At 50.0% G+C, this 24,236-nt stretch overlaps 3 protein-coding genes across 10 annotated transcripts in view; 1 reads left to right on the forward strand and 2 right to left on the reverse strand.

The window, feature by feature from the left end:
• Ttc21a (tetratricopeptide repeat domain 21A) overlaps positions 1-8,294 on the reverse strand; it is a 36,333-nt gene extending 28,039 nt beyond the window's left edge. For 2 of the 4 annotated variants that reach the window (XR_007105629.1, XM_047530326.1), the window contains exons 1-6: positions 7,740-8,294; positions 6,457-6,586; positions 5,447-5,557; positions 4,503-4,669; positions 3,273-3,395; positions 265-422 (exon numbers count right to left, since the gene is read on the reverse strand). Coding sequence is in view for 3 of the 4 variants with exons in the window: in XM_047530326.1 (XP_047386282.1) it covers positions 265-422; positions 3,273-3,395; positions 4,503-4,669; positions 5,447-5,557; positions 6,457-6,586; positions 7,740-7,766 (716 nt within the window). In the remaining variant the exon portion in view is untranslated. The remainder of the gene's footprint in view (positions 1-264; positions 423-3,272; positions 3,396-4,502; positions 4,670-5,446; positions 5,558-6,456; positions 6,587-7,739) is intronic. The other 2 variants (XM_047530327.1, XM_047530328.1) reach the window with 2 other exon arrangements.
• Positions 7,955-21,022, forward strand: Gorasp1 (golgi reassembly stacking protein 1). 2 transcript variants are annotated; one of them, XM_047530338.1, is made up of 9 exons: positions 7,955-8,126; positions 11,613-11,693; positions 12,178-12,381; positions 15,654-15,740; positions 15,878-16,008; positions 16,209-16,509; positions 17,188-17,338; positions 17,791-17,943; positions 18,186-21,022. In XM_047530338.1, the coding sequence occupies exons 1-9, from the start codon at positions 8,064-8,066 to the stop codon at positions 18,452-18,454; spliced, it is 1,440 nt and encodes a 479-aa protein (XP_047386294.1). In that variant the 5' UTR covers positions 7,955-8,063; the 3' UTR covers positions 18,455-21,022. The 2 variants fall into 2 exon arrangements, with proteins under 2 accessions (XP_047386294.1, XP_047386295.1); XM_047530339.1 differs by lacking the exon at positions 7,955-8,126 and adding an exon at positions 8,249-8,439 and having other exon boundaries at positions 18,186-21,021.
• Positions 20,179-24,236, reverse strand: part of Wdr48 (WD repeat domain 48) — a 41,369-nt gene continuing 37,311 nt past the window's right edge. For all 4 annotated transcript variants that reach the window (XM_047530334.1, XM_047530333.1, XM_047530332.1 and 1 more), the window contains 2 exons: positions 22,811-23,003; positions 20,179-22,179 (listed from right to left, as the gene is read on the reverse strand). In XM_047530334.1, the coding sequence (XP_047386290.1) occupies positions 22,084-22,179; positions 22,811-23,003 (289 nt within the window). In that variant the 3' untranslated portion in view covers positions 20,179-22,083. The remainder of the gene's footprint in view (positions 22,180-22,810; positions 23,004-24,236) is intronic.

Below are 24,236 nucleotides of genomic sequence, written 5' to 3' on the forward strand. Positions count from 1 at the left end.
TCCACATCTCTTCTAAATGATAAGCTTATACCTTGATTCCTTGATTTATTCACCCTAGGCCACAGGCCATGGCACTATATCTTGCTGACTGTATTTAGTTTGCTTACCCCAGTCTTCCCTGTCCCTCACCTTCCAGTATGATCCTATCACTATTTCTAACTCTTTAGTGGGTGGTATTTACCTTCCTGCCTCACCACCTTGCAAGACGGGAGCATATCAGCGCCCCTGGCTTAGGAAGTTGTGTAAGCGAGCTCCTCCTCTCACCTGTGTCCTGTTTCTACCGCCTGCTCCCAGTCCTGCCGAGCCAAGAAGAGCCGCATCTTCAGGATGAGGGCGGGCAGAAAGTTCCCAGAGGCCACTGTGATCTGGTTCACCACTTCCAGGGCCCCCGAGTAGTTCTGTTGCATCATTAAGTATGTTGCCTGTGGGAAACCAGAGAGAAGAGCCGTGGTCATGAGGCAGGTGTCAGATGGAGACAGGATGGAGCCTGACACAAGGGGCTATGGGGCCTCTCCATTGGGTCAGTGAGTCCTCAGGCCCTGGTCCAGGGACCGGCCCCTAAGAGACCCTTGGGAAGGAAGTTGTTACTCAGAGCAGCAACAGGTTCTCGATGGTCCTAGCTTCCAGAATGGGCAAGGCAGAGGGGCTCGCAGGAGATAGCTGAGCCCCAAGCTTGGGGAAACTCCGCAGGCCTGGCAGAGGGCAAAACTGTGGGAGGTTCACCCGCAGAGGGAGAGCTCAGGTCACGTGCATTTTCCAGTTCCACAAATTGCCCATTTGTTCCTGAATTTGCTGTCCTCAACTTCATCACTGGAAAGTGCTCACTGAGGCCCAGTTCACAACTCAGAGTCAGTTAAAGTTTGTGGGCACCTCCTTCCATGGCAAGGCTGTGGGTTTTATGTTGTTGTTTGTTTGTTTTTTGTTTTTTTCCTGTTAAGTCCTGTTGGATTGGGGTCAGGGCCTCTGCAGGCCAGCACCAGCCGCCAGGTTCTCTGGGAAGAATCATGACAGGTGCCCTGAGGGCCAGAGGGCGAGAGCTTCTGAAAGACTTGAAACTGGACTCTGAAAGGTTGGCTTAATTTAGACCCACAGCACCCTTTAGGAACTTCTTTCTAAGACCAAGAGAGGATTATTCTAAATAAGGAAGATTTGCATATGCATGTGTTCACTGCAGTGCTCTAAAATGTACAACTGGAAACAATCTCAATATCCAAACAAGCCAGGCATGGGTGGCTCTGGCCTGTAATTCCAGCAGCTTGGAGACTGAGGCAGGAGGATGGCAAGTTCAAAGCCAGCCTCAGCAAAAACAAGGTGCTAAGCAACTCAGTGAGATCCTGTCTCTAAATAAAATACAAAATAGGACTGGGGATGTGGTCAAGTGTCACTGAGTTCCATCCCCAGTACCCACCCCCCCCAAATCCAAACAAAATGGAACTGGGTCAGTAAATTACATTATGCCCATACAAGGGGGCATGGCTTGATATAGATGTTCAAAATGACATTTGCTTATGACAGAATATTACAGGAAGAAAAAGAAATTAATGCTAATACTAGGATTAGCACCTAACGACACTATCTCCCACCCCACCGAGCATGCAGCGTGATATCCCTTTGGGACCAGGAGAGCTGGCAGTTGATGGCTCTCAGTGGAGTGTCCATCCTGGGGTCATCCACAGTTAAGGGAGTTTCCTTTTTGTGGATTATACCCCTTCGTGGGGCAGCCCACATCCAGTGTCTAGCCACTGAGTGGGGGACACTGCAGGGCCATCCTGGCTCCAGGGCTCCTGGGGCAGGGGTTGGCTGAGGTCTTTGCTGTGAATTTTCTCCCCTCCCCCACCCCGGGAGAGGGGTGGCCTCTAGGGTGCTCCCTGATAAGTCTCCCTGCTGCCCAGAACACAGCCTGGGGCACACCCTAATCCAAGCCCAGAAAGACCCACGTGTCAGCATGAGGCACTGCAGTGGTAGTGCAAAGCATGTCCTCTTGTCGGCTTGTCTCAGACTTCTGGGTTTATTTTTGTTTGCTGGTTTTTGGCCCTGGGGATGGGTAACAGTGGTCCACTTGATGCTTTGAATATAACCCTTGCTGCTCTGACACTGCAATTTCTCTTAAAAATGGATATGCTTCCTTCTCTTCCTCTCTTCCTGCTCTTCCCTAATCTCTCCCCCTCCCTAATCTCAGGGGAAACAGGATTCACTTTCTTCCCCACCCTGGACAGAGTTATCTGTCCCTGAGTATACACCCACCATAGAAAAGGAAGGATCCAGGACTTTGGGGATGGCATCAGAAGATCTCAGAAATGACTGTCTCCCAAATTAACAAGTGAATTACAACTCCAACAGAGACCCCGAGGAATGTGGCCTTTGAATCAACTCTTTAAAAGACCCATTCCTGCTGATGGGCAGAATCAGCCTTTGGGATAGGAGTCCCCTGTGTTTCTCCTCTGCTAGCAAAGCAATAAACCTTTTTCCTTTTTCTCAAAACTGTGTCTTCATTAATGAATTGGCATCGGGACAAGGACTGAGCTTTTGGCAACGGATGGAACCCAGGGGTACTCTACTCCTGAGCTATATCCCCAGCTCTTTTTATTTTAATTTTTGAGACCATATCTCTCTAACTTGCCCAGGTTGGTCTCAAATTTAAGATTCTCCTACCTCAGCCTCCCGAGTAACTGGGATTACTGGCATGAGCCACTGTGCCCAGCTTTAGACTTACTTTTTTTTTTTTTATGAGTAAATTCATTTTATAAGGAAAATATGTACAAATAGAAGAGAATAAGATGGCAGTTTTTTTTCCCTCAAATATTCAGACAATGAGGGTCACAAAAGAAAAAAGAAATAATTTAAATTAAAATTAGAAAAAGCAAAACGTAAAGCATATACCTCTCTTATGGCCACTAAGTGATTTTAACAGGTGGGACGAGAAAGGGTGAAATGAGAAGAGTAAAGAAGCATGTGAGAAAAGGGGAGGTGAGTGAAACCAGAAAAGAAGTACAGAAAGAAAGCTTGGGTGAGCCCAGGGAGGACACCCTGGAAAGTGTCCCCGAGAAGACACCCATGTAGAATGAGACAGAAGCTCACATGGAACAGGAAGGAGTGTGAGATCTGGAGTGGGCCATGGGCTGCTGTGTGACCCTAGATTGGTTACCAGCCCTCTCTGCGTCTCTGCTTCTCAGCCACCAGATGAGGCATCTGGAGACTGAGGGTCTGGCCTGAGGTTACCTGGTAGGTATCTGGTTCCAGGGAACCAGCCAGGGATACTGCCCTCTGCCTACCTTTCCCATCAGCCCCAGCACATCTTTGGTGTCCCGAATTCCTTGCTCGAGGTACTTGATGGATTTCTTCACAATGTGAGGTTTATCCGAGGTGAGTTCCACCCAGCCTTTGAGCACATAGCCCTGGGGTGAGAACAGGAAGAAAGATGAGTCCTTGGTCCTACACAGCCTGGACCTACCTGCTCGTGTCCTGTGTCCTGATGTTCTGGGATTAGGCATAGCCATGTACAGACCTGAGAGCAGGGTGCTTTCCTTTCTTCCAGGTCTCACATTGTCCCCACTGCCTGCAGTGCCCTACCGGACCAGCTTCCCAACTGAGTCCACTCACCTGATTGACTACTACCCTTACAACTCAGCTGAGGAGACCCTTCCTGTAGGAGGCCTGACCTCCTTGCACCCCCACTGCTCTCTACCACCCCTTCCTGAGGTTCCCTCACCTGTCTTGCCATGCCTGCCTACTGTACACTGGGGTCAGGCCCCATCACAGGGCATGGGCAGGGCCACTGTTGGTCCCTTCACTCTTTAGACCAGCCCGGGCCTGGCTCTGCACCTAAAGCCTGGGCGTGCCTGCAGCATGGGTGAGCAAGAGCCACACTGACCTCGGGGACCTGACCGGTTCCACATCAGCCTTCACTCAGCCTCTCCTGGCAGACGGGGAGCGTCGGGTGGGGGAAGCAGAATTGGAGGGGCCCTTGGAAGAACCCTATCTTGAAGTCTCCCTCGATGGCCTAGCCTAGAGTTTCTCTTTTTCCATTTTCTTGTTCCTCAGGACCCCTCTTCCTCTGAGAAATGTTAATATCACAAATACACCATATCTGTGTTTTGTGTTTTATACATAGAGTAAGAATTGTTTTTCATTCTCTCCCCTAAGAACCAGTGTTCATATCCTTGAAAACTGGTATCAACCCTGCTGAGAACGCGAGGCCTAATGGAGACTTTGGAATCCACCATTAGCACAGACATGCCACATCAGCCATGTGCTGTGTGTACAGCCGCAGCCAGTTCACTGGGATTTTCAAAAGAACCAAGAAATCTGGACTCGTGGGTAAAAATCTGATTTCTAAATGTCAGTAACATGGATGGTGTACTTGTGAGACCTGAGGTCTTGTTGGTGCCTGGGGTGGCCCTTCCCCAGCTCCAGGTCCCTTGAGGGGAATAAAGGGCCAGGCTGCTGTGTGTGTTTGGATACTGCTTTCTTTGATGTTGCCTCATGATGCTCAAGGTAGGTACCTCTCTCGAGCTATGAGAGACCTTCAGAAAGTGGTCGACATACTCCTTGGCCTTGTCATGGTAGCCCGTGAGCCAGAGGAAGAGGCCAGCGTAGTACAGGGCGGTCTCATGGGCTGCCCTGCGTACTTCCTTCAGGCTGCTCTCCAGCTCCTGGATGGCTTCTCGATCTATAAATCCAAAAGCGGAGGAAGAGGCTGAGTTAGGATGGGGAGGCATACTTAGTTCTACAGGGGTCACCAGGGGCCCTGCCTCTGGACACTCTGGATCTCCCTCCATGTATACAGCAGACTATGGGCCAGCCTTAAGGCCTGGGAACCAACCATACCTGCCGCTGAAATGCCACTGGGGTTGTCCAGGTCAGGACTCAGATTTTGCTGTCCGACATTTATCTTTTCTGCTCTGGACAATGTGTTGACTAGACAGACCAAACCTGAATCCTTGGCCTCAGGCTCACAAGCCATTCTGGGCAGGAAAATGGCAATTTGTAGCCTCTCCAGGAACTTCTTCCTGACTCCAGAGAGGTGGAGACTAGGGGTAGGATTACTTCTATTGGCTTGATTTTTTTTTTTTTTTTTTTTTTTGGTGGTGGTACTGGGAATTGAACCCAGGGTCTTGCTCATGCTAGGTAAGTGCTCTACTACTGAGCTACATCCCTAGCCCTGTTGGCTTGATTTTTCTGACAGGATCTGAAAGGGCAAAGGCAAGAAGGGTGTTTCCCAACTCTTGGGACCTGGAGGGAGGACCCTTCCCACCATCATGTTCTCTGCCTGTTCCTATTAATAGTACCCAGGCATGGGGTCTCCTCTGAGGCTTCCAGGGAAAGACAGCAGTAGCCTCTCCTTGCTGGCCAGCAGCAGCTCCTCAGTCACCCTTGAGGGTTGGTGTCTCTGGAGTGGGCTTCTTTCCCTGCCAGGCCAAGCCCTGCTGAGTGTGGCTGCACTCACCAATGGTTTCGCAGCTTTTATGAGCATAAAGGAGGGCCATGATGGAGCACAAGGATATATCTGGGTGATTTCGGATGCTCTCCAGGTCACTGATGGCATCCTGGATGCGCTCTGCAAAGAGAGTTCATCTGGTTATGCTCTCAGACTCCAAGCCTCAAAGGCAGGAGACTCTAGCAGATGCACAGAATCCCTATCAGGGCTGACCCATGATTTGGAACCACCTGTCTTTACTTGGAATCTGAGGACTAACTGGTCTGAAAGGTATCTGGTGGCCTGAGTTCCCTGGTGACTGAAGCTCCTGCAAGGGCTGCCTGCATCATGGTCAGGTTGCCAGAGGCAGAAAGATATTGGAGCTGAGAGATAGCCTGCAAGCTCTCGTGAGGGATGCCTGCAAGGCTGGGTCTATTGACTGGGGGTCAGTTCTAAGGAAGGACCTCAAGCAGGGCATTCCCAGCTAGCTGCTCAAGAACCACCAATTACATTTATCCCTCATGTTCCCTGACATTGGCCATGGGCAGCTCTGCCAGCCCTCAGCCAGGACCACCTCCAGGTTATCAGTGAATTGCTTCTCAGCCTTTGGCTAAGATCAAGTGCAGAATGTCAGCAAGTCAGCACTGCATGAGGCTCACTCTTCTTCCTGCACTGGAACTGTTTCTGCCTATACCCACCACCTGCCACTTCCTCCTCCTTTTCCTGCACAACTGGCGCTCAGTTTCCAAGTCTAGAATTTAGATCAATAGTAATACAGTCATCTCTCCAACCGCTCATTTTGCCGATAGGGAAACTGGGATGCAGAGCAGGGATAGTGAGCCCTTTGAGTTCTCAAGGGTCAACTAGATATGGATTACACATGCTTCTGTGAAATAACCTGGAAAACTCGGTCTTACAGTCAGTGAAAGACTGTTTCCATGGGGACATAATTAGGATATAAGTAGGCATCCAGGTGTGGCCAGAGTGATAGAGCTGGGCTAATGCCTGGGGTCCGAATGCCCATGTTGCTAAGTCCTTACCTTCCCTGAGGACTCCATAGGCTTTAAAGAACTGCAACACGGGGTCATTGCTGTATTTCTCCAGACCCACAACTGCAGCCTGCTGCACATGGTGGAAGTACTTTTCCTGGCTATAGTAAATGAGCCCAGCCTGTGAGGAGGAAGACACAGTTGTACGAGGTCCAGTCCCTTTTCTCTGTTCTGACCCAGATGTGATAAGACTGGCTCCCCTCCCCATCCCCTCCTTCCCCTTAGTCTACATAGGGAAGAGAAAGAGGAACATTCAAGCCTCAACCAGTCCCTCAGCAGCCCTGAGTGTAGCTCCATGCAGCTCCCCCAGGAAGTTTGCAGGTGTTTGTGGATTACCAATAGATTCTCATTAAAATATTATGTGGAATTCAATCCTGGCTTTGTTTTGGGAGAGTAATAAAAGAGAAAGAATGAGGACCAATATTAAGAAAAATTATCCCAATAGTTATAGTTACAAGTTCAAGGGCTTTACACCCATTATCTTATGCATAATCCTATCTATATTTTTTCACAGTTCAGAGCTAAGTCTCACATCCCCTAACATTTATGTATGCTTAGGGTTGGGTACAAATGTGGCAGGATTGTAAGAGCCTTGGGGGCCATGTGAAAGAACCCAGACACCATCCTAAGGGTAATAAACAGGAAGCAGTTGGAATGTTTTTTAGTAGGGGAGAGATGTGTTAAGATACATGTTTTTGTAAAAACTATACTGGCTGCTGTGTGTGGTAGTGGGCACTGCTAGTGAAGACAACCAAAGCAGAGAAACCAGACTGGAGGGAGCCTGTTGCAGGTGACCAGGAGAGAGACAGTGGTGACCCTGGGCTAAGAGATAAATAAAAGAAGTGGGTGAACCCTGGGGACATTTAGGGGCTGACATTTCTTATTGATTGAAATTATTGGGAGATAGGTAAGGGGAAGAGGTATGATTAAAGGTTGGCAATCAAATGGTGGTAGCATCTACTGAGGTGAGAGTCGCAGAAGAAGCACAGGCAAGAGTGGTGGGTGGAGAGGGTTAGGTAGAAGAGATGACAAAACCGTGGAGACGGAATGATTTGGTTTGGGGACCCCAATGGGACAGGACCGGGTGGTGGGCGCTAACTTGGGGCGCAGGGTGCACAAAAGGCAATGGAGTTAAGACGCTCGCTAGGGACAGTGAGTCAAGATAGGACGAGGCCTCCCTAAGAGAGACCGAGAAGGGCGGCCGAAGACGTGGCCCGCGAGTAGCAGGGCCGGTCACCGGGCAGGAGCTGTCGGGCAGCAGCCCGGCCACGCACCATGAGAGAAGAATCATTGTTGCTCATCTCCGGCCACTCGCGGCACCGAGTCCGGCCCTGGCAGGGCGGCGCAGAGCCGGATTCCAGGGTCAGGGTCCTGGGCACGCCTCTTGCGGCTGCTAAGTCCAAGGCGCGAGCGTCCTTGGCAACCCGGCAGCCAGCCGGTTGCTAAGAGCGGCGGCGTAGGGAGTGGGCGGAGCACGGCGCGCCACGTGACAAGACTCTGGTAGTCGAGCTCCGAGGGAGCGAATCCGGGCAGGGGCACCCAGGCTGCCAGAGGGTCGGCGTTGGTCCTGGACGCGGGCGCCGCACGGAGCCGCCGTCATGGGCCTGGGCGCCAGCGCCCAGCAGCCTGCGGGCGGCGCCGAGGGCTTCCACTTGCATGGGGTAAGTCGGCCCCGGGGCGCTGGTGATCATGGAGGTGCGTCGGTTGCGACGCGTCCGCGCGTTTGGTCACCTGTCGGTTGGTGACGCAAGGTCCCGGCCCGGGTGTTGCAGCTGTGGGATGCGAGCTTCCTGAGCAAAGTGGCATCGCCGGATTCCGAGCTCCGGCCCCTCTGCCGCCGCCGTGGGGCTCGGCGCCCGCCCCAAATGCCAACTGTGCAGGAAGTGGGGGCGTTCCGTGTGGTGCTACCCGGAGTGGCATTCTTCCGGGTGAAGAACGCGCTGGCTCCAAGCAGGACTCTCTGATGCACTCCGGGTACATTGGTGATGACCTGTGTGTGCCGTGCTCTGTGCTGACCCAGGGAGATCCAGCAGCTTCAAGGACCGACTGGTCCCCTGCACCGATCTTGCAGACCAGGCCGCCTGCTGCCCGTCTCATTGTCGAGAGGGCTACAAGGGAGCGAGGACCAGTGTGAAGTAGGCAGGGAAATGGGGCTCAGGAGGTCATGAGAATGCCACATAAGCCTCGGAGAGCGTTTGCAACTTGCGGCCAGCGCTCAGGTGGTGGAACCCTGCGGGGAGGCCGGGGAGGCCGGGACTGAAAATAGTCTTTAGGTGCCCCTGCAAGGAAGTCTGGACGAGCCAGCTGCAGGACAGTGAAGATGGAGCGGGGTACCTGGCTAGATGGGGATTTAGGATTGAGCTCTAATGGAGGTGAGAAGGGCAGAAAGGTATTTGTCGCCGGTTCTTACCCCCTGCACACTTACCCTTTTGTAAAGGATGCATGAAGAGATAGGTGTAAACAGGCAAGTTTGCTGTTTGGTGCCTGGTTGTTGAGTGGTCTCTGCTTTGAAGGGAGGCTCTGTTACTACGTGCCACGTGGGAGGGGTTTTCTAACAGGAAAGCCAGGCTGGTTTTGAGTACCCAGCATTGGCAGGATTTCTGCTTGGGGATGGCTTTCCTGGCACACAGGCAGACAGTGGACTTCATCCAGCCAGGAGAGTCTTGGAACAGGTTTGATGGAAGACAGAGGAATTCAGGATGTGGGCAAGGAAGGAAGCCATGGGGTGATGGTAGAAGTACAGAGGGACAGGAGGAAGCGGTCAAAGGATCGGAGGTCATCCTCTACATAAGTATGCTTTTGAGCACCTACTCTGTGGCAGCAGAGGTAAAGCTGTGAACAGAATAGACAGCGTCACTATCCATTCTTGTGGCACTTACATTTGAATGCCAATTTGGAGGGAAGGAAGACCATAGGAAAAATAGATGGTAGGTGGTAATAATTGCTAGTGAGAAAATAAAGCAGGTTATGAGAGGCTAAAGAGAGATGGGTTGGTGCCATTTTTGTAGAGTGGTCAGGAAGACCCCTGATCAAGTGATATTTGGACAGATGTCTCAGTGAGAAGTAAAGAGTAGACAGTGTAGATATTGAGGAGAGAGTATTCCAGTCGAAGGCCCAGCAGTGCAGAGGCCCTGAGGTGGGTTGTGCTTCTGTGTCTGAGGAAGTGCATGGAGGCAAAGCCAGTATTTTTGGAAAATGGCCAGTGTCAGGAGGAGGCCAGACTGTGTAGGACCTTGCATGCTGTCCAGAAGATTCAGGATTTTATTCTGAGATGTGAGACCTTTGGTAGGTTTTAAGTGGAGAGGTAACACGATCTGCTTATATTTTTAAAACTTGAACAAGTGTGCAATATTCTATAAATACTGGTATTCTCACCATGTGCCAGGCGTGCTGGTGATGTCCCTGCCCTCAGCAAGCCAAAGTAGGGAAGGATTCACAAGGAAATAGCTGTTAGAGACCAGTGGTTAGGGGAGGACTCTGGGTTGGATTTCCTAGGGACTGAGCCCTTTTTCTCATTTTAACCTGGAGTTAGTTAAATGGTTGAATGATAAAGCAGGTGAGGTGGTACCCTCCCTGCCAGCTGGGGCTGGGTGAGCGTGTAGGCTGCCATCACTGTTCATCCCATGAGGTTTCCCTGGTGGGGAAGAATAGGACGGGGTGTTATGAAATGCGGCACACATTGTGGGGCTACATGAGGGGGGTGTGCTGGGAGTCTCCAGGGAGAGCTGGTTGGAGGGGCAGTGGGTTTTTCAGGAAGGGGGTGCAGTGGGTAGCAGTATAGATGATTTCAGCTGTGGACCCAGTGAGCAATGACAAGGCCTACGGCGAGGGAAATGGAGTTTAGCAGGCAGAGGGCAGGCCCGCAGGGAGGGTGGGCTAGGGGAGCACCAACCCTGGGAACAGGGGTGCTGAATGTCAGACCTCCTTAATGATGAGGGCGGCTGTCACAGTGCTGAGGAGGGTAGCATGGCCTTTCCTAAGGGGAGGTGGAGTGTTTTGCAAGTCACCCTGCTCAGGGAGGAGCACCCTCCAAAGTAGCCCGCGCTGTCCTTTGGTTTTCAAAAGCTCCTGAGGGATAGAGGGCAGAGTTCAGCTTTCCTGAAGCAGGGCCTTCGAGCAGATTGCCCTCTGGGCTGGGCCAGCTAAGGTTGCTGGGTCCATGTTGGAAGTTGTGACACTTCTGGAGGTGGAAAGTAGGGAGAACTGACACCAGGGGCAAACTGGCCTTAACCCAGAGGCTCAGCACTTTGTTCTGAGCAGACTGTCTGGGACCTCTTTTCAACTTGGGGAATCCAAGACTGGAGGGGTTGGTGGGCAGCAGAAGACCTCAAGAGCCTGAGACCACAAGAGCCCTAGGACACAGAGGCCTGGCTGTCACCCGACGCTAGTGGTCATCAAGTATCCACTGTCAAAGGCCTACCTTCAGAGTTCAGGACCTGGGGACAAAGGCCACGTTGTGTTAGCATGGCTCTGCAAGGCCTGGCTGTACTTTTGGAAACATATTGAGCTGGGGAGTCCAGAGAGGACTAGGGAGCATCCTGGGCCTGGGAATGGCTCAGGGAGGAGGTTTCCTGCATGGCTGGACTGTGAGGCTACTGGGAAGGCTCATCAAGCCCAGTCCTGCCCCTGTGGTCTGCTCTCCTTCCCAGCATTCTTCAGTGGCTCTCAGTTACCTGCTGGATTGAGCCACAGGCTGCCTTTCCTACTCCCCCTTTCTGGGCACAGCCCTGGTTGTATTTTTCCTGCCTGCTTTCCTAGGACATTGGGGTCCCTTGTCCATGTCTAAACTTTTCTAATAACCCCCTCTGGCTTTCCAGCCAGTCCCAGCCCAGCCCTCAGGGGCAGCATTTGCCATAGGCCTGGGCCAGCCTGTCTCCATGCTGCTTCCTGGTAGCCTGAGGCTGGGAGGTATCCCCAGAAGCATCTGTGGATGATGATCAGGAACAGACCCATTTTCGTAAGAGGGAAAGCTTGCGGCCAGGAAGGTAGAGAAAGGGGAAGAGGTGGACCTGGACAATGCCAAGCACGTGTGCTCTCAAGGGCACTGGGGTAGTGATATACCAGGAGTGGCAGTGGTTCTGGGAACAGAGGGTGGGGGCTTCTTGAACCTGGGGTTGGTGCAGTGACTGGCCTCTGTCGTGGGACAGGTGCAGGAGAACTCACCGGCCCAGCAGGCAGGCCTGGAGCCTTACTTCGACTTCATCATCACCATTGGGCACTCGCGGCTGGTGAGGTCCCCACCCTACCTCTGCTTTGTTTGTGTGCATGTGTCCCTCTGTCCCACAGGAGACCCAGTCTGCCTCTGCTTCTGTTGTTTTTCCAGGGTCACTGGGGACAGAGGGACTCTTGGAGGTGGCTACAAGGCCTCAGGAGCCTTCCCCTTGGGTCTGAGGGTGTGGGGTGTCTGGCCAAGCACAGTATGGGGTATTCTGGACCCAGGAGGCTTTGTGCTTGCTTTGCCGTGTTTTCTGGCAGGCTGAGGGAGGAGGGTTGGGAGTGAGAGGGGGTGGCGTCGCAGTGGCTGCAGGCCTGAGCCTGGCCTGTGAACCCTGGGCCTAGTCATTGCTCCTGCTCATCCGGCACCTGACCCTGCCCGGGCTGCTGGCCATCAAGGCCCTTGTGCCATCTTAGGGTCTGACCTGCCCAAGGGGCCTGACCTGGGGCTGGGGGGTGGGGCCTGGGGCCGTGGTGTCAGCCCTGCTGCCCCTGCAGAACAAGGAGAATGACACGCTGAAGGCGTTGTTGAAGGCCAACGTAGAAAAACCCGTGAAGCTGGAGGTGTTCAACATGAAGACCATGAAGGTGCGCGAGGTGGAGGTGGTGCCCAGCAACATGTGGGGCGGACAGGGCCTGCTGGGCGCCAGCGTGCGCTTCTGCAGCTTCCGCAGGGCCAGCGAGCATGTGTGGCACGTGCTGGTAAGTACAGGGTGGGGTGCTTGGGAGGAGGTGGGACGGGTGGGGTAGGCACGCAGGGGCTGGATGGCCAGGTTCGAATGGGCGGGGCATGGGCCAGAGGCCAGCAGCAGTGGTTTATTCGGGGACTCAGTGTGGGATCTGGTGGTGTTCCAGTTCCTGAGAGGGCAGCTCGTTACCACCTGAACTGCCTACTCTGCTTCCTGCTGGCCTTGTGACTTTGGGCGCTTTCTTACCTCCTGCATCTTAGTATCTTATTTTGAAAGGTGGGGATACCATCTACTGGCATGGTGGTTGTACTGCCAGAGTGCTGTCGCTATTGCGAGTCTGTCTCTCAAGATAGATTAGATATATAGTGATTTTTCTGCTTTATTGTTATACAGCTAATTGATACATAAGCACGCCTCAGTGGCTGAGCTGTCAGATTATAGCTACTGTGGACGGGACACCTGTGCTCATCTGGTGTCCAGGTTCTCAAGTACACAGTCCTGTGGTGTGGTGGAAGGAAGGTGCCCGAGCTAGAAGCTGGCTCACTTGTGTTCTCGCCTCCTCCATAGCTCCCTGGCTGCTTGGGGGAGACTAGTCAGGTTTGCAGCCTGCCCACAGAGGTTTACCCACGAATAAAATGTGCCTGATGGTACAGATGTCTTTGCATTTCTCAGGATGACTGGGAGGCTGGGAGTGAGTGGTAGAGCTTTCCAAGGGAGAGTGCAGTCCTCGTACCAGGTTCGCTCGTTGCCCTCAGCGCCAGCCCTCAGCCACGACTTTCACGTGCCTCAGCAGGCACAGCAATGCATTTGGCACTTTCTCTGGCCAAGGTGTGGTTTTCTTTCTTTACATGTGTTTCTTTCTTTTCTTTTCTTTTTTCTTTTTTTTTTTTTAACATGGAAATATATTTATTGATTTTTGAGATGTAAGCATTCTATAGATATATTATGTGACAGTTTGATAGGGTGAAAGAGCAAGTATTGTTTTGGTTTTGATCACAATTAAATTTACAAACAACACATAAAAGTAAAAAGAATTGTAAAATGTTTGAAAGGTACCTTTAAAATGCTATGGTATTTATCCTACAAATAAGAAAAAATTCATGAATATATATACAAAGGGCATGCATATAATCCAGAATTACTATTGTAATTCTGAGGCAGGGAGGTAATAATTTCAATGCCATCCTCAAAAACTTTGTGAGAACCTCTCTCCAAATATAAATGGAAAGGGGCTGGGGATGTAGCCCATTATTAGAGTACCCCTGGATTCTATCCCTATTACATTCACATATAAAAAATTACATTACTATGTACGTATACAGGAAAAAACCAATCTGGATAAAATATAAAATTCATTTAAAGAGGCATACTATTGATACAAACAAGTAAAAGCATATAAAATTTTATTGTCAATAGAAACAAGAATCATGCATATCTTAATTTCAACAATGTCCTAATGAAGTAATGGGAATTGTTATATATCCATAAAATATAGACAAAAATAAAACACTGTTATCTAAAGTGAGGAAACATCTTCTACAACATGAAATGTAGTCTATAAAATGAAAGAATAAAGGAAAGGAAAATTTAACCAACCATAGATATATTATTTACAAATGCTTTCATATAACTACAATTTGCAACTATCACTACATACCACAAAAGAACATTTATTGTGAAGCTTGACTTTCATTTCACAGAAAATCCATAACAAGTATTTATTTATAAAGAGCACAGGTAAATGAATTTAATGAATAAATATATAAATAATATTAAACTGCTTTAGGATATTAATTTATTAAAATGGCTTGACCTTGAATTCTCCAAAAATGCACATTATCACCTGGAGACCCACAAATAACAGAAAATCTTTTAGATCATGCTAACATTCAGTAGCAAAGGACAGTTTGGGTGGAAAATTTAAATGAACTTGGACATCACTGTAGACAAAGAGAAGATTTTAAAGAATTTGAAAACATGATAAACATAGGGCAGTACATATTCAATGATAACAGGAGAAATAAATCTAAGCTTCTGAAAAACCTTTTCTGCTAAGAAACTTCTTCAACATTTTGAAGTTTGGCTTCTTCCTTGAACTTTGGGCTTCTCAACTGTGTCTTCTTATATGTGTAGGCCACAATATTTTATATCACTCCATTACTCTCAGTATCACTTTTCCAGGAAGACCAAGTTTCTGTAATTCTGTAACATCACATTTCTGTATAAGTTTTGTTGATCTGGCTGAAGGCATTTCCACTCCTCTTCAGTGAAATCAGTGGCCACATCCCTGAATGTCAACAGTTCATGTAAGCCAATGTGGCCATCTTGGATTATCCCAGAAGTGGAAGCTCCCATCTTTAGGTGGGGCAAGTTCCATCTTGAGACACCTGCTGGACACTGGAAGCTCATTGTCATATACCTCTCATGCATCAGGCTACTGAAGACTGGAAGCATTTCCGGGTGGTCAGGAGCCAGTCCTCCCTAGGGTTCTTCAGCCCCTGCACAGCAGAGCAACCTGGGGCTCCAGAGGTGCAGGGCCCAGAGAGGGGTCCTGTCATTCTTTGAATCCTGGATGACTTTAGATAGAAAGGCCAAAATACCGGCTGCTTTTTCCTTGGTCCTTTCACTTTTTTGCATTGTTTATCATGTTTTTGAGTTTAAACACCAGGCAAGACAGTTTCACTAGTCATCTTGTGTTCTTTTCATGGATTTGGGAGTCACCTGAAGGTGAAGCCTGATCAAGAAAGTTGGAGCAAGGGCTGCTCTCAGGTTCCATCTAGGGTGCCAAATTTATTGCCAAAATCTCAGTCCTTATTCCAGATGCCAATCTAATAATGAGGACACAGTTTTGAGCAAAAGAAAAAAGATGATTTATTGCTTTGCTAGCAAGGGAGAAACGGGACTGCTCTCCTAAAGTCTGTGATTCTCTTTTACATGTATTTCTTTAATCTTCTAAGCATCCCTATGAAACCTATTCTGAATTGTGGGGAAACTGAGGCTGAGAATGGTTCCGGAATTCCTTTCCGGTCTCACAGCTAGCATTTGGAGCCAGGAGTTGAGCCCAGGGTCAGATTCCAGAGCCAAGTGCTGAATCATGCCATGGTGCTGCCCTCTGCTGGGCAGGCTGTAGGCCTGGGGGACTTGGGATGAGGTGAGGGAGTCTGGGCTTGCGGTCCTGCTTGACAACAGAGGACAAGTGTCCTACTCACTACCCGAAGAGGTACTACCTCCTGCCTCTTCTCTCAGCTCAGTGGCAAGGCTGCTGGTTTGTGATTCTTTCTCCAGGATGTGGAACCCTCTTCACCTGCTGCCCTTGCTGGCCTGCGCCCCTACACAGACTATGTGGTTGGCTCAGACCAGATTCTCCAGGAGGTGAGGAGCCCATGGCCTGCCCCTCCCAGAGCGATGGACGGGGTGTGGAGAGATGGGTGGTGTTCATAAGAAGCATCATTGCGAGGCTTCCAGTCCAGTGCCAGGAACAGGCCTCAGCTGCTGTGTGTTTCTCATAGTCTGAAGACTTCTTTTCTCTCATCGAGTCCCACGAGGGGAAGCCCTTGAAGCTGATGGTTTATAACTCCGAGTCTGACTCCTGCCGGGAGGTGACTGTAACTCCCAATGCAGCCTGGGGTGGAGAGGGCAGGTACTTCCTGGGGTCAGAGGGCTGCAGGGCTACGTGGGTGGGGCCTGCCTAGTGGGCATGGACTTCCAGAGTTCCCTGGAGGAGGAGTACTGGGCACTGGGCCAGCTCCTTAATTGCTGGTCATAGGAAGGGGTGGTAAAGGTAGGGAGGACTGTGACTGTGGACAACCCCCTGAGTTGAATGTTTCTGGTATTTGGCAGTCTGGGATGTGGTATCGGCTACGGGTATCTACACCGGATCCCCACCCAGCCCTCCAGCCACAAGACACCACCTGTTGCCCCAACACCTGGCACCCCATCACCTGGCACCCCACTGCCTGGCACCCCATCACCTGGTGCCCCACTGCCTGGCACCCCACCATCTGGCGCCCCACCGCCTGGTGCCCTGCCACCTGATACCCTGCTACCTGATGCCTCACTACCTGGTGCCCCACCACCTGGGCCCACCCCCCAGGACTCTTCTGGCCTGGAGATGGGTTCCAGGCAGAGTGACTACATGGAGGTATGTGTCAGCTGAGGCAAGAGGGGAGCTAATATGGGCAGAGGGGCCTGCCAGCCCCAGAAAAATACTCCAGAAGCTATCCTTGGGGTGCCCCAGCAACCTCATTCTTGTGAGACCCTTGTGCCTTTGGAAGACCCACATACTTCTGGGACACTGCCCTGTCTGGGACAATCAAACCACTTTTGGCCCTCCTGTCCCTTCAGGTGAGCCACTGGTTGTCATCTACATTCATGGGTGGGAAACTAGGACTTAAGAGATGGGCAGAACCTTGCTCTGTGCCTCAGGAGGCTGTGGCATGCTGGGCACCTGATGGCAGTGCTGGCCCTGCCTTTGTGGTTGATGAGTGGGTTGAGGACACTTTGGGCACTGAGGTTTGTACCAGGGGGCATACTGGGATGTTTTTCAGTTATACCTCTATTCAAAGAAGGCCCTCCCTTCTGGTCACCGAAGGCAGGGGAAATATGTTGGAACCAAGTAGATACCTGGGGCTCAAGGGCGTGGGTAGAATGCCCCCTCTGTGTGGATATGACCCTTTGACCTGACCTCACATCACTTGTAGAGGAAAGAGCAGATTACCAAAGCCATTTGCTTCCCACCTAGGCTGGACTATGAAATCCACCTCAAGTCACTCTCTTAATGGTCCCCCCCTTCCTGTTCCTTCTTCCCTGGTGCCCCTAGGCCCTGTTACAGGTACCTGGCTCCCTCATGGATGGACAGCTCCCCAGGCCTGGAAGTCCTAGCCACAGTGCTCCAGACTTTGGGGGACTTCCGCATTCCATGGAGATTCCTCTTCAGCCTCCACCTCCAGTGCAGCGAGTCATGGATCCAGGTACTGGGCAGGCCCAGAGAGGAGGCTGAGGAAATTGCAGCCCCTGGTGCTGAAGTGGGCCTAGGCTCACAGTAGTGCCAAAACATTCCTTAGGGCCTGCTGACCATACCTCACATGTGCCAAGACTCTTGTAGGCCATCTAATCCGTTGCATGGGTGGGGAGTCTAGTTCAGAGAAGAGAGATGGCCTACTTCAGGTCACAGAGCAGACTGGAGATGGGGCAGGGTCTGAGCTGCCCCCATGATGCCCAGCCCTAGGCCCTTTTCCTTGGAAAAATGCCATGGGAACCTCCTTGGAGTTGGTTGGATGGCATCACCAGGAAATGAGGATGTTATAGTCTCACAGGCTAGGCCAGAGATAGATGTCCCAGGCACAGGGCAGGGTGAACCCAGGGTATTGGCTTGCCAGCAGTCAGGGTTTTGTGCTGGCAAAGAACTGTCTTCCCTCCTCAGGTTTCCTGGACGTGTCAGGCATTTCCCTCCTGGACAGTAGCAATGCCAGCGTGTGGCCCAGCCTGCCCTCCTCCACAGCACTGCCCTCCACAGCCATCTCGAACTCAGGACCAGAGGATGTTGGCTCCAGCAGCAGTTCTCACGAGCGGGGTGGTAATTGACTTCCCCTTCTGAAGCCTCTGGGAAGGACCCCAGGTTGCTGGGAGTCTGCCCTAAATTCCTCAGTTGGGTCAGTTAGAGGCTGCCCATTGGGTGGAATACAGCCACACAGGAGCTCGTATACGTGATCTCCTATCCCCCATCAAAGCCTAAGGAGGTGGGGGATTGGGCATCATGGTACCCAGTACCATGGTGCTAGGTTCCGGCTCCTCCTCAGCCCCACCCTTGTGTTTCAGGTGAGGCCACATGGTCTGGGTCAGAGTTTGAAGTCTCCTTCCTGGATAGTCCGGGTGTCCAGGCCCAGCCAGACCACCTGCCTCAGCTGACTCTTCCTGACAACCTCACCTCTGCAGCCTCGCCAGAAGATGGGCTATCTGCTGAGCTGCTGGAAGCTCAGACTGAGGAGGAGCCTGCAATCACAGAGAGCCCAGACTGCAGGGCAGAGGCTGAGGGCCCAGCCAGCCAGGCCCAGATCTCTACCCCAGAATTACAACCGGAGCTGTGATAAGGTCTCTGGTGACATTTCATGAGGTCCAGATGTGGGCAAGCAACCAAGCTCCATGCCTGACCCTAGCCCTGTATGTTCCACTTCCTTGGTTGCAGCTCCAGGTGATGTGCCAGGGCCTCTGTTGGCAGGGAGCTTTTTTGTCTTCTCAGAGCCTCCTTGGGGTCTCCAGGAGATGACCTTGCAGCATTTACTCTTGTCTGATGGTCCTGGCTTGGAGGCTTTCAAGCAAATCCTTTTGAGGTGGTAGAGGGCTGGGGGCAGCACCGCAGCTTAATGTTCTGCAGGAGCTGGGATAGGAAAGGAGGGATTCTTTGCTGCTTTGGTGAAATGAAGGCTGAGTTGGTAGTGGGAGACCATGTGCCCTCAAGACCAGTCTTTTCTGGTCATTGGGGCTGCCCAGGAGGCAGCAGGGTCTGGACATGATCCAGGGTGAGGGAGGAAGGAGCTGTGTCAGGTGTTGCCTGATGCTTTGTAGGGCTTGCCTTGATCCTTCCTGCACAGCCCAGCCAGCCCATCTGCACAGGAAGGGACCCAAGCCCAGGGCTCTACCCGCCCAGTCTCCACCACTGATGACTCCTTTATGTGTCCTCATCCTTGTGCTACAGTACAACATTTGGCTTAGGCACTGCTGGAGGAGAAAGGCAGTGTGCTCGCCTCTCCTGGGGGTGGTGGGGTTTGAAAACCCAAGGCCCTTCGCAGAGACCCAGCTATGCTTGCACCACACTGGTTCTTCCCCAGGGCCTACATGCCACACATCTAGTATCCCAGTGGCAACTCCTATAGGCTCCCCAGCTTACACAGTGATCTCTGAATAGACAAAGCATCTAGTCCCAGTGATGAATAAAAGTTGCAAATTAAGCTCACTGTCCTACGCAAACCCTCAGTCCATCTCACTAGGTCTCTTCATACAAAGCTCCACCCCAAGAGCGAATTAGGGGCCTAAAAAGGCCCCTCTGTCCTTTTCTGTTCTATGTGGGAACAGTGTTCTCCCACCCCCAGGTGCCTTTGGAGGCTAAGGCAGGCGGTCGGTCTACCCTGCTCAGCTCCTGCAGAAGGGGATGACTCCATCAGCTGAAATCCTCTGCTGCTTTGACCCGAGTCCCTACTTCCCACACTGATTGTGTCCTTGATAATTACCGTGAAAGCTGCCTCTGGCCTTGTCTTCTAGTCTCCACCTAGTTGATAGGTTCACTGTTATAGCTCCATTTGTATAATATGTGTAGGATGGTGAATACAGGAAATTCAGTTCTGTTAGGCCTACAGGACAAGGACTGGGGGGCAGAGACCAAACTATGGAGGAACTAGGTCCCCAAATCAGCAAACATTAAGTTTCAAGCACTGTGACTATATTTAAAGCCAACCCTTGTCAAGCCTACCAGAGCAGCTGATAAGTCTGCAGAACAGTGAGGCATTGTGCCCTGGATTGTCTGGGAGCCCAGTGTCAGTCTGTAGGAATGCAGGAAGTAGAACAGAACCGCCACAGGACTGTCCTGGGGCCAGCTTTCCTCAGTTCTGTAGCCTGGCAGTCTGACCACAGTTGCCCTCACTGGAAGGTTACGGCTCCTCCTCCCTTTTCCTTTCTCTTCCCCTATAAACTGGGGGATAAAATTGTATCAACACTAATTATTTCCAGGGTGAATATGAAGCCAGAAGTTTCTTTCTCTGTAATCTGCTAAGAAGGAAATGACAAGTGAAAAAAATAAATATGTACTACACTTTGAAATATTTTAACTAAAGCCTTTATTCTATACAACTGTGAAATACAGATTTTTACCCTTTTGGCATTGCAGACTCAAATTTTCTGGAAACTGTATTACTGGTGTAACTGGAGGGGAAAGAAAATAATATAACCATGCTGGGGGTCAGATCTACAACAGGGAGGGAACATAGCCACCCAAGGCTCAGCACATGGGGCAAAATGACCCAGCAAAACCCAGTCTGTTAGCTCAAAGGCCCCTCGTGCAAACACAACTGAGGGCTGGTAAATGATTTTTTTTTTTTTCTTTTTTTGCCATTAGTTCACAACTATTGCTAAAAAATGTGCACCAAAAGCGCACTGTTGTATCCAACAGATAGAAAGGATTTTAAAAAAAAGAAGCCGGTTGCTCTGAGGAAAGGATAAAGACCACCTCGGCTCCTTGGAAACGTGGCCGTGTCTCTGCTCACTTCCTCAAGGTGCAAGAGGTACACTTTCCAGAGTTAGCTGACCAGCAGTGAGGGAACCCTGTCTCTGCAGTTGTGCGGATCAGAATATCTCAAATTGTAAGGTATGGACCTTGGTCCATAATCTGCCCCCAACTGAACCTGTGAAGATGTAGAAAAGAAAAAAACCTTCCCACCCTCCTCCCCAGTCTCTGCTACTGTGGGGACAGGCCACACACAAGCTGGGGAGGCAACTGGACTGGAATAAATTGCCCTCTGAAGGCACTTGTGCTTCTGGCTTCGTACAAGGAGGCTCATCTTATGTAGTTTTATGGGGGTGGACAATTGATCTATGCTGAATACAAATGACCTTGGGAAGAATCCAAAGTGTTTTCTGCCAAAAGTTGAAGTGTTTATCCCCAATAAATTATATTCTGTACAAGATTCAAATGATTCTATGAAAGCTTTAGATTGTTAGAAAGAACAGTGAAAAGAAGATCTGGATACAGGTACAACAACAAAACCTGCATATAAAACTTTGGAAAAACAAATATGTATACTTTCCAGATATGAATATCAAACCAACTCACTATGATATCCCTTTACTGTGACACCATAAATTTTAGGTAGCATTTGAATGAAATTAAAATTTCATCACGGTCTTGTTTTGATGGTGTCAAGCTGTTCACCCAGAGCAGGAAGCTGTGGTCTCAGCTGCTTGGCCCATGAATAAAACTGGACGCTGAAGGAAGGTGTGAACAGTCGCGCCTCCCAGGGGCTGCCGCACAGCCAGGGTGTCGGGTGCAGCAACTAAGCTCGGCTGCATTAACTCTGGCCCAGAAGTCCTAGTGCTGTAATCCAGCACCTGGAATTGCAACAGATCTACCTACACGAACACATCTGAGATGCAATATTAAAAATGAGCCCAACGTCAATCATTTATTATGAAGTGGGCTGGCTCTCGAATTGTGCAACAGCAAATTCCCATTAAAAATAACTTTTAAATGGTGAAAACAATAGATTTTCTTTTTAGACAAACTTGGAAAAAGCCTTCATAGGTACTGCATGAATGGAATGTACTCTTGGAAAAGTTCCAGAGCTTGTGGGTTTGAAATTGAAACACAGTGACAGATGTGGCCCTACTGATGTTCTCTAACAAGTGCTAACACACAAAGGTAAGGTCCCTTGAAAGAAAAGGAGGAAGCGAAGTCTGCACTGGCCTGTCATCAGTTCTCAGGACAGAGTCTGCCTGGGGCTCTTCTGCTCTCGCATTCTGCTTCCCTGGGGGCAGCTTAATCTACACGTGGAGACTGGTTTCTATATTACATCTCAATTAGTCACTTCAATTGAAAGATAATCTCGGTCCATACCAAATCGGCCATTAGAAGTCTTGCTCCCGTTGGGGATCAGTGGGCTTCCTAGGACTACTCTTGGGGCCATAGAGGAAGGTAGTAAATGAATACCCAGGAGCATTAGCCCACCCTTCACGTGGACTTCTGACGGTAATGGAGGGTGAGGTCACCACCACTTTTCCATATGAAGTGTTTCACTGTTCGAAGGTCCATATTTGGATCCAAAACCTGAATAGCAAAGAATATATTAAAAACTTCACAGTCTCTAACATCTAAAACCTTCATCCATAACTGAGAGACTCACTACTGAGGGCACAGCTTGTTTACTCCTCCCCCACGCCTGGTGGCCTCGCTTGCTAGTACGCTCTCATGCATGCAGCGGGAAACGGGGCACCGTGAGATGTGTATCTTTTGTGGCTCTGCCAGAATACCTCTCAGCCCTTCCCCTGAAGAAGCACCTGCAGTGTATCTCAATTTAAAACCGTCCCATCATTTCTCCGCCCACTGCCTCAGCACATCTTAAACACAACAGATGCTGCTCTGCGAATCAAGACAACCTTGTTTTTTGCTTGTCAGAAAAAAAAGCTACTCGCACATTCACATTTGTCTACGTGTGTCTTTAAATCTGTGTCCCTATACTGAAAACCACCCCGAGGTAAACAGGAGCTTTAGGATGGGCCGAAGAACCCCTCTGAAAGGGACACACAGATAGGCGGGGAAGACCAGGGTTCCTCAGAGACTCTCTGAAGGCAGAACGCCCCCAACACAAGAGATTTGGGGACTAAAGTCACAGCACAATTATGTAACTTTCTGAGCATCAGCACTAGAAAAAAATGGGGCTGTGGTCCTCAATACTTACCTGGTCCTGGCATAAAAGTTCAATTTTCTCCTCTGCCAACACAGCAATATCCTCTTCTTTTTCCTGTTCTCCTGGTTTTTCATTATTAGAAGAACTAGTGGTTTGAGACTCATTATCCAAGTTGATAATTTTCTCATAAACATGTTCCATTACTTTCCGGACTTGGAGCATATCACTAGCAGACAGTCTATCTCTGTAAAGGTTATGGAATATTGTGACATCAGGAAAAACCACAAGATATTATCTCTTCCACACTGTTTTCCTTTGTTAAAACATACCACAGAAACATAAATCAGTATTTTTTTTGTCAATGCCTTAGTCCAGTTTTAGAATTGTCAAAAGATTTTCTATAGTGTCCCAAAGGCACACATTATGTATAGCTAAATGAGATTAAGTAAGCACATGTTCTTGAAACTTAACATGCAGAACAACCTTTTGGGTTTTATTCCCTTAAATTCTCTCCCAAAGCATGGGCAAATTAAAGACTCAGAAAGAAATGCAGGCCCAGCACTTTGGGGGCTCAGTTTTCCCTGGGCTCTCCTCCACTGCCACACCTTCAACTAGCACCTGAGGGAGATAATGCCCACCTCGAGAACACAAGCCTCAGGACTGGGCATCTCCAGCTGGATGTCCCAAACCAGACTCCTCAGTGCCCCCATCCCCAAACATACTTTTGTATCTTTGACATCAGCCAATAGGCATTTAACCAAGTAGTTAAGGCTTAAACTCTTAAAAGCCACCTGGAACTTCAGGGAGGTGGGTGGAAAGGTAGGTAGAAGTATAGATGGAGCAAGATTTAGCCAGATATTGATAATTACTGAAGGTGTCTGATGGGTCACTGGATACTCATTATTCTATTCTCAGTGGAAGTTTCAAAATCTCTGTAATAAAACCATTTTTAGCAACCTAGTTCATTTTACTTCCTAGACTATATATAGTGTTCAAGTTCAGCATTCCGTTTTCTAGATGACTAAAATTCTCCTGGGTCACCTTGCTTTGAGCTTCCCTCTAAGTCACATCTCATGTCTTCTCAGAAATTTCTGGTGTTTGGTCACTGCATGCATCTATGGCTTGGCATTAGATTCGCTGCTGATGAACTCTCTCACTGCCTTTATAACTTACCTCCTAGAACTCCCTGTGCGCCTCCAGCCTGTGCTGTAGGCGATGAGTCCTCATACCAATTTCCAAAATCTTGAGCATGCTCCTGCTCCACAGGGCTGACTGAGCTGTGTCCTGCACTGTTTGAAGTTCTACCTGCCCCTGTACGTTCAGCTCAAATCCCAGGTTCGTAAAGAAGCCTCCAGCTGAAAACTCATTTCTTTCCCCACTCTTGTTCCTTTTGTAGCTATGACAGCAGTTAGTATACACAGGTTGGGTACCTAACTGATTTTTGGCAAGACAAAATCCATCAGTATCATAAAACCAG

Source organism: Sciurus carolinensis, chromosome 17 (assembly GCF_902686445.1).
Source record: "Sciurus carolinensis chromosome 17, mSciCar1.2, whole genome shotgun sequence".
In the NCBI taxonomy this organism is placed as follows: domain Eukaryota; kingdom Metazoa; phylum Chordata; class Mammalia; order Rodentia; family Sciuridae; genus Sciurus; species Sciurus carolinensis.